Source organism: Nerophis lumbriciformis, linkage group LG04 (genome assembly GCF_033978685.3).
Source record: "Nerophis lumbriciformis linkage group LG04, RoL_Nlum_v2.1, whole genome shotgun sequence".
Classification (NCBI taxonomy): Eukaryota; Metazoa; Chordata; class Actinopteri; order Syngnathiformes; family Syngnathidae; genus Nerophis; species Nerophis lumbriciformis.
Genome location: NC_084551.2, coordinates 54,367,501 through 54,382,999, shown reverse-complemented (window position 1 = coordinate 54,382,999; position 15,499 = coordinate 54,367,501). Strand labels below are relative to the sequence as shown.

The following is a 15,499-nucleotide window of genomic DNA, read 5'->3' as shown; positions in this document are numbered from 1 at the left end:
ATATATATATGTATCATGTTTTGTTCCTACACAGCTCTGTCATGATACATGCATGACGTGCTGCGTGTATCATGATCAATATGATTATTTTTTCCGGTTTATTTGGGTAAGCACTCCATTTATGTCAAAATAGCATGGCTTCATATTCCACATTTCCAAATTCCAACGTCTCACTCCTCCTTGGTGCAGGCTATTAGAAGCACTAGTTCATCCTCAGTATACTCAGCTTCAAAAAGATAAGGTAGCGAGTCCTCTTTTGTCCAAAAATAGTCGTCTTTGTTGTTCTAATAAGACGTGAAGATGGTCTGTAAAACCTACTTTGTGCAACATTATGACCAAAGAACCAGCATCACGTGTTTCGTAGACCACAAGGAAGTGTTTCCGTGTCGATTGGAAATTCAAACATGACCTTTATAATCTTGTTTTGTCGTGTTTGTCGTGCAAAAGAGGGAATAAAACGACCTTGCTGCATTATGAAGTGGTTATAAAAGCACCCTGAGATGCACGGAATGGATGACGGGATGAATGAGACTGGATTTGTGAGAGTAAATGTTGATGAGGACAAAAGTGAGAGCTTCCTGCTCTCGTCTGCTTCCTCGTCAGGCTGTGATTAAAAGGCATCGACTCGTCTTTACAAATAGCACTTCCCTCCCCGTGGCCTTGGCGGATCACGCTCCACTTGGGCGTCACTTCACAGGGAGGAAGGAACGTCTCCGGATGAAAGACCCGAAAGATTCACAAAACATCTTTGGACTGAGAGAAGCCTTGGGGCCAACCAGCCGGTCTAGAGGGGGGGGGGTTTGCGGAATCGTGGCATATTAGCCTCACGACGGCGTGCTGTCAGGAAAATAAAGTCCGCTCTTGGCAATAAATAACAATTATGGCGATTGCTACTTTTTTGAAACATGACTGACATTGTCGCCTTTGCTTTTGGCGACGTCACGTCCGGATAAATTATGCATTATTATTTGCCGTAGACTCGTTTCAACGTATCAAACAATAAATGTGTGGAGGGAGATGTAGCCAGCGCTGCCTGCAGGAGCGAAAGTCACCGCCTCTGTCCATGGTGCTGAGGACAGAGCACCATCAGACGGGGGCGTGGCACTGCTGACGGCGAGACACAGCTGGCAGGTGATTAGATATCCCAGGTGGTACGTGTTAATCTAATCATCTGTTGTCTTTAACAGTAAGCGGCCAGGAGCAGGAGGAGAGAGAGGATACGGACGTGACTGAAAAGTCACGTTCTACTGGAGAGAAAACTTTTTGTGAAAACATTATTATCAAAACCTTGTTAAAACCTGCACGCTTGTCTCCTGTGCCGTGTATGACAGTGGAACCGCTAGGAAGCGACTTCCACGATGTGATCAAGTGTAGGGATTAGGGTTGTGCCCATACCAATTTTTTGGTTCTGGTACCAAAAGGTATTTTTAATACTTTTCGATACTTTTTCTACATAAAGGGACCACAAAAAAGTTTGCATTATTGGCTTTATTTTAACAAAAAAAAACAATAAAATTAATATAGATCAATTTACAACAAAAAATAATAACTTTATTAAAAAATGGCATTATTGGCTTTATTTTAACAAAAAAAACAATAAAAGTAATATAGCTCAATTTACAACAAAAAAGAATAACTTCACTATCATTGTTTTTAGTCTGTATCAGAAAACACTTAAAGTGCATCAATTTGCCTGAAAAAAAAATGAAAAAAATTAATAAATAAATTTTATATATATATATATATATATATATATATATATATATATATATATATATATATATATACATATATATATATATATATATATATTTTAGTGTTGTCATGATACAAATATTTTATTAAAGTACCGTACCGGTATTTCGGTACTTTTTGGTACTTTTCTAAAAAAAAAGGGGACCACAAGCAAATGGCATTATTGGTTTTATTTTAACAAAAAAAAACAATAAAAGTAATATAGATCAATTTACAACAAAAAAGAATAACTTTACCATCATTATTTTTAGTCTGTATCAGAAAACACTTAAAGTGCATCAATTTGCCTGAAAAATAAAGGGAAAAAAAAGAAATTAAATATATATATATATATATATATATAAATATATATATATATATATATATATATATATATATATTAGCGTTGTCCTGATACAAATATTTTATTAAAGTACCGGTATTTCGGTACTTTTCGGTACTTTTCTAAAATAAAGGGGACCACAAGCAAATGGCATTATTGGCTTTATTTTAACAACAAAAAAACAATAAAAGTAATATAGATCAATTTACAACAAAAAATAATAACTTCACTATCATTATCTTTAGTCTGTATGAGAAAATACTTAAAGTGCATCAATTTGCCTGAAAAACAAAAAAGGAAGAAAAAAAAAATTTAATTAAAAAAAAATAAATAAATAAAAATATGTATATATATATATAAATATATATATATATATATATATATATATATATATATATATATATATATATATACATATATTTGTGTTGTCCTGATACAAATATTTTATTAAAGTACCTGTATTTCGGTACTATGCGGTTCTTTTCTAAATAAAGGGGACCACAAATAATGTTATTATTTTCTTTATTTTAACAAAATAATCTTAGGGTACATAAAACATATGTTTATTATTGCAAGTTAGTCCTTAAATAAAATAGTGAACATACTAGACAACTTGTCTTTTAGTAGTAAGTAAACAAACAAAGACTCCTAATTAGTCTGCTGACGTATGCAGTAACATATTGTGTCATTTATACACCTATTATTTTGTCAAAATTATGAGGGACAAACAGTAGAAAATTGATTATTAATCTACTTGTTCATTAACTGTTAATATCTGCTTACTTTCTCTTTTAACATTTTCATCTACACTTCTGTTAAAATGTAATAATCACTTATTCTTCTCTTCTTTGATACTATACATTAGTTTTGGATGATACCACAAATTTGGGTATCGATCCGATACCAAGTAGTTACAGGATCATACATTGGTCATATTCAAAGTCCTCATGTGTCCAGGGACATATTTACTGACTTTATAAACATAATATGATTTTTTTTTTAAAAGGAAAAAATATTTTGTGATCATAAAAAGTATTGATGGAGTCATAGTAGTATCGACTAGATACGCTCATGTACTTGGTATCATTACAGTGGATGTCAGGTGTAGATCCACCGATGGCATTTGTTTACATTGTGACGCCGGTGAGCTACGGTGTGTAGTGAAGCATGTTTAGCTACTCCTGGTCCTGCAGTGATAATAATACTTGTAAGAAACATACGTTATTTGTCACCATGGATGCGAGGATTAGTGATTTAGAAGTAGCTAAAACACGGCCGGATGGATGCTAGCTGCTAGCTAGATGATGTTAATGCACCTCTTCCTGAGGATGTTTCAGTGTTATAACTTCTTTATCTTTACTTTTTAGGCCAAAATGCGTCCGTTCTCCCTTTTCTGTCCACACACCGTGTCTGTTTGTAAGTACTCAGTGTGTGTGCGCTGCCGAACATGCTCCTCTGCTCGTACAACCAGCAATGTCATGACGTGACATGTGGAACCGGTACTTTTCAAACAGAGTATTGAATCATTAGTACTAGTACCGGTATACCGTACAACCCTAGTAAGGATGGATACCAAATTCAGTACTTTTGAAGGCACAAACCGAATTCCTTTGGTACTACAGGGTATCGATTCACGTAAAATCAAAATGGTGACATATTACGATACTTTTGTTGCACACTCAAACTCTCTTTTAAGTAATGTTGCAATTTTAAACACCAACTTGGTCGAAAATGTAAAGTAAGTCCCCACTCTTTCAAAATGCGTTAGCTTGATGCTAATTTACATTGGATTTGCTAAAGACAGGCGTACTATTAGCACTACCGATTTTACATGGCATTTGTTTTTTTGATTGGTAGTAAAAACTACAACTAAGATGATTGTTGCAATCAAACTGCTGGTGTGTAATAAGCACAATACTTACAGTATAAACACTTTGTAGAGCGCAACATGACACATGCGACTTCATGGAAACAGCTACTTCCTCGTTAGACAACTTATAGTCTCTACAGTACTGCCATCTAATGTCTTGGAAGTGCAACTGCTTTGAAAATGAGACGCAAATGTAAGATATAACAAGTATCCAGATATCATAATGAGCTTATTTTTTCAAATAAAATTTTATTTTGAACACATTTTATTGTCAATTTATCAACACACACAAAATTGGTACCGTTGAGTACCAGTATCAATTCAAATGTGAACGGTATCCATATGTTAAACAGGTTTATATTATATGTATATTCAAAAACCCCAAAAGCAGTGAAGTTGTCACGTTGTGTAAATGGTAAATAAAAAGAGAATACAACAAATCCTTTTCAACTTATATTCTATTGAATAGACTGCAAAGACAAGATATTTCATGTTCACACTGCAAAACTTTATTATTTTTTGCAAATATTAGCTCATTTGGAATTTGATGCCTGCAACATGTTTCCAAAAAGCTGGCACATGTGGCAAAAAAGACTGAGGAAGTTGAGGAATGCTCATCAAAGACTTATTCAGAACATCCCACAGGTGAACATGGCTAATTGGGAACAGGTGGGTGCCATGATTGGGTATAAAAGCAGCTTCCATGAAATGCTCAGTCGTTCACAAACGAGGACGGGGCGAGGGTCACCACTTTGTCAACAAATGCGTGAGCAAATTGTTTAAGAACAACATTTCTCAACCAGCTATTGCAAGGAATTTAGGGATTTCACCATCTAGGGTCTGTAATATCATCAAAATGTTCAGAGATTGTGGAGAAATCACTGCACGTAAGCCATGATATTACGCACCTTGGATCCCTCAGGCGGTACTACATCAAAAAGTGACATCAGTGTGTAAAGGGTATCACCACACGGGCTCAGGAACACTTCAGAAAACCACTGTCAGTAACTACAGTTGGTCGCTACATCTGAAAGTGCAAGTTAAACTCAGTGGCCTAGTGGTTAGAGTGTCCGCCCTGAGATCGGTAGGTTGTGAGTTCAAATCCCGGCCGAGTCATACCAAAGACTATAAAAATGGGACCCATTACCTCCCTGCTTGGCACTCAGCATCAAGGGTTGGAATTGGGGGTTAAATCACCAAAAGTGATTCCCGGGCGCGGCCACCGCTGCTGCCCACTGCTCCCCTCACCTCCCAGGGGGTGATCAAGGGTGATGGGTCAAATGCAGAGAATAATCTCGCCACACCTAGTGTGTGTGTGTGACAATCATTGGTACTTTAACTTTAACTTTAACTTTAAAACTCTACTATGCAAAGCCAAAGCCATTTATCAACAACACCCAGAAACGCCGTCGGCTTCGCTGGGCCCCCGAGCTCATCTAAGGTGGACTGATGCAAAGTGGGAAAGTGTTTTGTGGTCTGACGAGTCCACATTTCAAATTGTTTTTGGAAACTGTGGACGTCGTGTCCTCCGGACCAAAGAGGGAAAGAACCATCCGGATTGTTCTAGGCGCAAAGTGTAAAAGGAAGCATGTGTGATGGTATGGGGGTGTATTAGTGCCCAAGACATGGGTAACTTACACATCTGTGAAGGCACCATTAATACTGAAAGGTACATGCAGTTTTTAGAGCCATCCAAGCAACGTTATCATGGACGCCCCTGCTTATTTCAGCAAGACGATGCCAAGCCACGTGTTACAACAGCGTGACTTCATAGTAAAAGAGCGCGGGTACTAGACTGGCCTGCCTGTAGTCCAGACCTGTCTCTCATTGAATATGTGTGGCGCATTATGAAGGCTAAAATATGAGAAGGGAGACTGTTGAACAACTTAAGCTGTACATCAAGCAAGAATGGGAAATAATTCCACTTCAAAAATGTGTCTCCTCAGTTCCCAAACCTTTACTGAGTGTTGTTAAAAGGAAAGGCCATGTAACACAGTGGTAAAAATGCCCCTGTGACAACTTTTGTGCCATTTAAAAGTTTGTGACGTGTATTTTCAGCCGTCCGGCGGCGAGAAGGTCACCAGGGAGGGCTGGGTGAAGATCGACACCATCGCCGCGGACAAGAGCTTTTCCAAGGTGGAGCCGAGCTCGCCACACCAGTACCAGGACAAGCGATACAGTCGCGTCAACGTCAAGACGCGCAGCTTCGCCCCGCTCACACGCAACGGGTAAAACTTGACCGTTCCACATGTGTGTGGTAAAAGTGTATACGTATGATCACAGTTTATTCACATCATACAAAGTGTAATCACGGAATACAATTCAAAACTGCTTAATTTTTGTGTAAAAAATTGTAATAATATTTTAACTGAAATCTGCAAGCAGGTAATTGTCCGATAATTACAAATTCTTAATTACAAAATACAAATGATAATGTTTAATACGTGTAAAATGATACACAATGTTTATTTATGGAAAGTCCAAAATAAATAAATACATCTTTAAACATTTCCTTGAATGTTCAATAATTATTATTTATCATAAATCCATACATGTGGTAATTTATTGTAAAAGTACATTTAATTATTAAAATATTCACTTAATCATCGATTGCATAATTTAATTATTTTAGTAATTATTTAATCATTTATTATTTTTGCATTTTAGTAGTTTTTGTATGTGTAAGTAACATGCAACTATAATTATTTTATAATTTATATTGAAAAAGGTGCTGTTTCACACTGCGATATTGTTCAATTATTATTTGTGTCTATCTTGTGCGCTACTGTTTGCTTAGCTGTTGTGTAGCTGCAAGGTCCTAATAGCCTATAGCCAAGCATGTTTACCTTTCGGAAATACTTTTAGTAAAATGCAAATTTAGATGTTAACTGACTGTAAACACGCTGCAGGACTGCTTGTATCGCATATGGTATCACACATTAGCCGATATCATTACATATTTCTTTATTCGATGATGTCGGACCGATACCAGTATCCAAAAACAACAACATTTTGATAATTATGTTATAAGAAAAAGTATTTGTGTGAAATTCCATATTATATTTTTTTATTGCAGTTGAAAAGGTTTGGGTCGGATAAAAAATGATCCAACATTTTTGAGAATTTTGGGCATCGTATAACTATGAATAAGTCCATTCATTTGAATTGGAGTTTTTGAGAAATTTCGGGAAAAACGGGAGTTTTTTGGGATGATTATTGTCCATTTGGGGCGGTATAGCTCGGTTGGTAGAGCGGCCGTACGAGCAACTTGAGGGTTGCAGGTTCGATCCCAGCTTCTGTCATCCTCGTTACTGCCGTTGTGTCCTTGGGCAAGACACTTTACCCACCTGCTCCCAGTGCCACCCACATTGGTTTAAAAAAAAATGTAACTTAGATATTGGGTTTCACTATGTAAAGCGCTTTGAATCACTTGAGAAAAAGCGCTATATAAATGTAATTGACTTCACTTCACATTTTTTTTATAAAACCAAAATTAGAACAATTAAAATAGGAATTTAAAAAAGTTAAAAAAATAAAATAATCCTGCTTAATTTTGCTCAAAAATACATAGAATATGCTTGAAAAAAAAAATAAAAAAATATTAGGATTGACTATTGTTAATTAAAAGTGTAATCATTTTTTTTTTTAATAAAAACTAAATTAGTACAATTAAACATTAAAAAAAACAACAACATTAAATTAAATTTGATCATTCATTAACCCTGCCTAACTTTGGTCAAAAATATGCAAAATATGCTTGAAAAAATTACAAGAAATATTAGGGATGCCTATTGTTAATAAACAGTGTTATCATATATATATATATATATATATATATATATATATATATATATATATATATATATATATATATATATATATATATATATTATTTTAAAAAAAAATAAAAACACAATTAATACAATTTAAAATAATAATAATAATAATAAAAATTAAATAAAAAAATTGTAAAAAATGAACTCTGTTTAATTTTGGTCAAAAATACGTAGGCCACGTTCGAAAAAAATAACAATAAATAAAGTCAGGTTCTGGCTGATTATTTTTTTATTCAACCAAAATTTGAACAATTAAAATGGGAATTTTTGGGAAAAACGGGAGTTTTTTGAAAATGTAGGTAATACAATAATTGTCCGAGACCTAGACGATATGAATGGGTTGGTGTTGGAATTCTCTGAAACGGTTGACAAATGTTGACATAGTAACATTTTGAATTTTAATAAGTATTTTGGAATTCCTGGAATTTTGGGAAAACAGGTAATTTTTACGAAAAAATAAACCAAAAAAACTTTTGTTGTCCCGATTAAGAAGAATGTTTTGAAGGAGAAATGGTCAAAAAATGTGGTGGTGAAAATAGCGCTTAGGAAAAACGGGAATTCTGAAAATTCTTGGAATTTTTTTGAACTTGGAAACTGGTGGTATGATTGGTCCAAGGCGAGTGGAGTGTGTGGATGTTAGAACGGTTCAAATCGGATGAGAAATGTGGGGTATGCAGTCCATTATATATTTCCCATTGATTGTCAATGGGAAGAAAATTACTGGAAATTACGGGAAAACCGTGAATTTTGTGAAGTTAACCCTGCCTAATTTTGGTCAACAATACATAGAAAACGTTCGAAAATAATAACAATAAATAAAGTAGTGTTCTGGATTATTATTGTGCACTTTTTTTTTTTGAATACAAACAAAATTCTAACAATTTACAATAAGAATGGGAAAAAAAAGTAAAAAAATAAAAATAAATCTGCTTATCTTTGGTCAAAAATATGTACAATATGCTTGTAAAAAATTCAAGAAATAAACAGTGTTATCATTCATATTTTTTTCATTTTTAATAAAAACTAAATTAGTACAATTAAAACATATACAAAAATAATAATATAAAGAAATACAAAATTATAATTTAACCCTGTTTAATTTTGGCCAAAAATACGGAGAACACGCTTGAAAAAAATAACAATAAATACAGTAGGATTCTGTATGATTATTGTCAATTTTTCTTCATAAAACCAAAATTAAAACAATTAAAATAAGAATGGAAAAAAAAGTAAAAACATGAATTAATCCTGCTTGATTTTGGTCAAAAATACGTAGAATATGCTTGTAAAATATTCAATAAATATTAGGAATGACTATTGTTCATAAACAGTATTATCATATATATATATATATATATATATATATATATATATATATATATATATATATATATATATATATATATATATATATATATATATATATGTATATATATATATATATATGTATATATATATATATATGTATATATATATATATATATATATATATATATATATATATATATATATATATATATATATATATATATATATATATATTTTTTTTTTTGTATTATTATTTTTTTAAATTTTTTTTGTAATAAAAACAAAATTAGTACAATTAAAACAAATTAATGAAAAAAGAAATGAAATGAAAAATTATTTTAAATTAACCCTGCTTAATTTTGATCAAAAATACATAGAACACGTTAAAAAACAAAAACAATAATAAAGTAGGGTTCTGGATTAAAATAAGAATTTAAAAAAAATTACACAAATGGAATAACCCTGCTTAATTTTGGTCAAAAATACGTAGAATACGCTTGAAAATATTACAAGTAATAATAGGAATGACTATTATTCAATAGTATTATCATTTTTTTTGTTTTTAAATATAAATAAGATTAGTACAATTAAAAAAATAAATAAATAAATAAATTAACTTAAAAATGATAATAAATTAATTTTGGCCAAAAATACTGTATATAGAACACACTTGGAAAAAAATAACAATAAATAGAGAAGTGTTCTGGATTAATATTGTCCGTTCTTTTCATAAAACCAAAATTAGAACCATTAAAATAAGAATATAAAAATAGGAAATACATGTAATAGTCCTGCTTGATTTGGTTAAAAATACGTAGAATATGCTTATGAATATTAGGAATCACTATTGTTTATAAACAGTGTAATCATATCATATTATCATATTTTATAATAACTACAAAATTAGTACAATTATAAAAAATAAGAATACACATTTAAAAAATGAAAGAAAAAAAGTATAATAAAGTATAATTAACTTTGGTCAAAAATACATAGAACACACTTGAAAAAATTTAAATAAATATTAGGGATGCCTATTGTTTATAAACAGTGTTATCATATTATCATATTTTATTAAATAAAAACAAAATTATAACAATTAGAAAAATTAACAAAAATAAAATAAAATAAATAAAATAACCCCTGCTTAACTTGAAAATAGGCTGATTATTGTCCATTAATTTTATATTATCACATAAAAAATTACAAATGGAAAAGAATAATGAAATAAATATAAAACAAATTTATCATATTTACAATTTCAGTTTGACCGTGTTGTTTCCCCGCCTAGATTCGTCCTGGCGGTGGTGGACAGCGGCGCCTGCGTTTCCCTCATGGGGGTGTCGGTCTTTTACCGCCGCTGTCCCGCCACCAGCCTCCACTTGGCGTCCTACCCGGCCACACCGTCAGGGGCGGAAGCCACGTCCCTGGTGGCCGTGAACGGGACGTGCGTGACCCACAGCCAGGCCGCGGCGGGCGGGAAGCCTCGCATGCACTGCAACGCGGAAGGCGAGTGGATGGTGGCGGTCGGCGGCTGCGTCTGCGACGGCGGCTACCAACCCAACGACAACGGATCCGCCTGTTTGGGTAAGACAGGCTGACTTCGAAAAAAAATGTCTTCACTCAATGTGGTTACTGTTGACAAAGTCAGGGAGTTTGAGTCTGAATACAGGAAGGCTTTGAGAGCAAAACCAAATTATTTAAATAAGAGCCAATAGTAGTTTTTGTTTTTGTTTACCTATTGTGAACCAGACACTTTATTTTGTCAATGGGATAGACTCCAGCCAATAAGTAGAAAAATGGATGGATGCATGGATAAAAACACATGTTTTGAATGTCACTTTTAAGAGGCACTCACTCTGCTTTCATGAAATGTCGTTCAACTTAATAAGCTTGATATTGTCTTTTTTAAGTAATGCAATAAAAACTTTCCCTAGTAAATCATTAGATTTAGCAAAAAGTAAATATGTTACTAATTTGATTACTTTTTTGGCAAAGTAATGAGTAACTATAATTATTTTCTTTTTTAAAGTAATTAATGTATTATATAATTAATATATTAATATTAATATATTATATATATATTTTTTTAAATATATATTATACATCAATATTATTATATTATATATATATTATATATATATATATTTTTTAAATATATATTATATAAATATTAATATATTATATAATTAATATATTGTTAATACAATAATAATTTAAAAATAAATAAATAATGTGTTTAGTATTATTTATTTAATTATAAATTCATAAATATTGATTATACTACTAATGTAAAATAAATAATAATTATAAAGTATTGCAATAATGATTTGAATATCTTGGTATTGCACAATAACAAGGTATCTTTAGGGACCAGTTTATCCATCCATCTATTTTCTACCGCTTGTCCCTTTTCGGGGTCGCGGGGGTTGCTGGAGCCTATCTGTTGAATTAAAACATAATTGTTTACAAGGTATATATTCATTTGTTTACATTGCTGACAATCCAACATACGTATCGCTCCTGCGGGATGATATCAGTACTCATCGTCATAAAGCATAAGAGATGAGCTGGTGAAAGCCATGTGACACATTTGGGTCATGGCGACGTGATGGCCACTCGTCCGTGAGCAAATGACGGAAAAGTGCGGGGCGCGGAGAGAAAATGCAGCAAGCCAAAATGACGTTGTCGCCAAGCATAATTGTTAGCATGTTAGCATTAATATACAAATTATTAGCATGTGAGCATAAATATACACTTTAGCACGGAAATGCAAACTTTCATTTGTTTGCATCTAGAATGTTTTCATAATGTAAGTAAGTATAGAACAAAATTATTAATAAACAAACATTGTTTAAATACATCTATTTTATTAGGTTACTGTGGTTTATCCGTTAGACAGTGCTCCGGGGTAGAGCGAAATATTCGTTAGGTCAGGAAAAAACACAGAAGCTGTTTCATCCCTACAAGCCTGTTTTGCAGGGGATTTCAGGAAACATTTAAAATAAATAAAAATTAAAATTAAAAAATAACAAAATAAAATACAAATAAATTATATATATATATATATATATATATATATATAAATATATATATATATATATATATATATATATATATATATATATATATGTATATATATATGTATGTATATATATATGTATATATATATGTATGCATGTATATATATATATATATATATATATATATATATATATATATATATATATATATATATATATATATATATATATATATATATATATATATATATATATTTGGGCAATTTCATCCCTACAAGCCTGTTTTTCAGATTTCCCTGCTCTTCAGGGGGGTTCAGGAAAAACGCCAACATTTTTAAAAATAATACAATTATTAAAATTGTATATATATATATATATATATATATATATATATATATATATATATATATATATATATATATATATATTCTTTAGTTCAGGAAAAAACACAAAGGCAATTGTATCCCTGCAAGCCTGTTTTGTTGGTTTCCCTGCTCTTCAGGGGATTGTTCCTATAGCTTCAAAACAAACAAAATTATATATATATATATATATATATATATATATATATATATATATATATATATATATATATATATATATATATATATATTATTTAGTTCTTTTTATAGACTCAGTGAGTAAGTTTCTGCATACAACTAGGCTTTGTGTAACATTTAGCTATGTCCTCCAGTGATAATAATACTTGTAAGAAACATGTTTCTTTTGCACAGTGAAAATGGTGATTATTAGCTGTGGAGGAGCGGTTCCACACTGCGTATGAACACACACGTAACCCAAAATAAAGTATCAGCCAGAGCTTTGAACAGAAATGGTCCGATACTAGTTTGTGCATCCCTACTAATCAAGTGCAATGTCCTTTTTAAAGGCTTCTGAAGGTTTAACGTTATGATTATTCCCGTTTTTTTTTCCAGGCATGTAGAGTGATCAAAAATGCACGGCTGACATTAAGGCAGAAAGAAAGTAAAAAAAAAAAAAAACATAAAAAAAGTCACATTTGAATAATTCATACAAGAGTTTATCGCCAGCAAGTAGAGCGGAACATTTGTTTACTGAGCGCTTTGGTGTGTCGTGCAGCAACTAATTGCAGCGTCTTTTTAAAGAAGACATGTTTTTTTTGTTGTTTTTTTTTTAATTTACACACAGATTTAAAAAAAATAACTAAAATAAAATTAAAAAAAAAGTAAAAGATATTACCGTATTTTTCGGACTATAAGTCGCAGTTTTTTTCATAGTTTGGCCGGGCTCCAGTTCGATTTATAAATGTTTTTTTCCTTCTTTATTATGCATTTTCGGCAGGTGCGACTTATACTCCGGTGCGACTTATACTCCGAAAAATACGGTAATGCACGTTTTGTTTTGGTTTAATTAGCACTAATTGTATTTCTGGTATGTGACCAAAGACTGGCCGGTAAATAATTAGAATAAAGTAAGAACTTTTGTGACATTTTTAATGAAATAACTCATTTTCCATACCCCTTTTCCTTATTAGGTCCACAAGCAAGCTGGGTTTTTTTCAGCAAACACTAGGCTCTCCAAGTACCACAGTAGCGTAGCAGCCATAAGTAATCATAAAAAATTTAACAAGATAGTCCATTTTCTGGACTATCGAGCGCACCGGTATAACGCGCGGCCACTATATTTTAGAAGAAAAATATGTTTCCATACATTGGGGGCGGTACCTCTGGATTGGCAAACCGGGGTGGTGGTTCCTCTCTTTAAGAAGGGGAACCGGAGGCTGTGTTCCAACTATCGTGGGATCACACTCCTCAGCCTTCCTGGTAAGGTCTATTCAGGTGTACTGGAGAGGAGGCTACATCGGATAGTCGAACCTCGGATCCAGGAGGAACAGTGTTGTTTTCGTCCTGGTCGTGGAACCGTAGACCACCTCTATACTCTCGGCAGAGTACTTGAGGGTGCATGGGAGTTTGCCCAACCATGGTGGTTCCTCTCTTTAAGAAGGGGAACCGGAGGGTGTGTTCCAACTATCGTGGGATCACACTCCTCAGCCTTCCCGGTAAGGTCTATTCAGGTGTACTGGAGAGGAGGCTACGCCGGATAGTCGAACCTCGGATTCAGGAGGAACAGTGTGGTTTTCATCCAGGTCGTGGAACGGTAAACAAGCTCTATACTCTTGGCAGGGTCCTTGAGGGTGCATGGGAGTTTGCCCAAACCATGGTGGTTCCTCTCTTTAAGAAGGGGAACCGGAGGTTGTGTTCCAACTATCGTGGGATCACACTCCTCAGCCTTCCCGGTAAGGTCTATTCAGGTGTACTGGAGAGGAGGCTACGCCGGATAGTCGAACCTCGGATTCAGGAGGAACAGTGTGGTTTTTCGTCCTGGTCGTGGAACGGTAGACCAGCTCTATACTCTCGGCAGAGTCCTTGAGGGTGCATGGGAGTTTGCCCAACCATGGTGGTTCCTCTCTTTAAGAAGGGGAACCGGAGGGTGTGTTCCAACTATCGTGGGATCACACTCCTCAGCCTTCCCGGTAAGGTCTATTCATGTGTACTGGAGAGGAGGCTATGCCGGATAGTCGAACCTCGGACTCAGGAGGAACAGTGTGGTTTTTCGTCCTGGTCGTGGAACGGTAGACCAGCTCTATACTCTCGGCAGAGTCCTTGAGGGTGCATGGGAGTTTGCCCAACCATGGTGGTTCCTCTCTTTAAGAAGGGGAACCGGAGGGTGTGTTCCAACTATCGTGGGATCACACTCCTCAGCCTTCCCGGTAAGGTCTATTCAGGTGTACTGGAGAGGAGGCTACGCCGGATAGTCGAACCTCGGATTCAGGAGGAACAGTGTGGTTTTTCGTCCTGGTCGTGGAACGGTAGACCAGCTCTATACTCTCGGCAGAGTCCTTGAGGGTGCATGGGAGTTTGCCCAACCATGGTGGTTCCTCTCTTTAAGAAGGGGAACCGGAGGGTGTGTTCCAACTATCGTGGGATCACACTCCTCAGCCTTCCCGGTAAGGTCTATTCATGTGTACTGGAGAGGAGGCTATGCCGGATAGTCGAACCTCGGACTCAGGAGGAACAGTGTGGTTTTTCGTCCTGGTCGTGGAACGGTAGACCAGCTCTATACTCTCGGCAGAGTCCTTGAGGGTGCATGGGAGTTTGCCCAACCATGGTGGTTCCTCTCTTTAAGAAGGGGAACCGGAGGGTGTGTTCCAACTATCGTGGGATCACACTCCTCAGCCTTCCCGGTAAGGTCTATTCAGGTGTACTGGAGAGGAGGCTACGCCGGATAGTCGAACCTCGGATTCAGGAGGAACAGTAGGTTTTTCGTCATGGTCGTGGAACTGTGGACCAGCTCTATACTCTTGGCATGGTCCTTTAGGGTGCATGGGAGTTTGTCCAACCAAGGT

The 15,499-nt window shown here is 34.4% G+C and overlaps 1 protein-coding gene across 1 annotated transcript in view; it reads left to right on the top strand.

Moving 5' to 3' along the window:
* The window catches only part of LOC133604004 (ephrin type-B receptor 5), a 98,875-nt gene that overhangs the window by 52,688 nt on the left and 30,688 nt on the right, over positions 1–15,499 (top strand). Inside the window, exons 4-5 of the mRNA XM_072913059.1 lie at positions 6,006–6,175; positions 10,383–10,678. Of these exons, the coding sequence (XP_072769160.1) occupies positions 6,006–6,175; positions 10,383–10,678 (466 nt within the window). The remainder of the gene's footprint in view (positions 1–6,005; positions 6,176–10,382; positions 10,679–15,499) is intronic.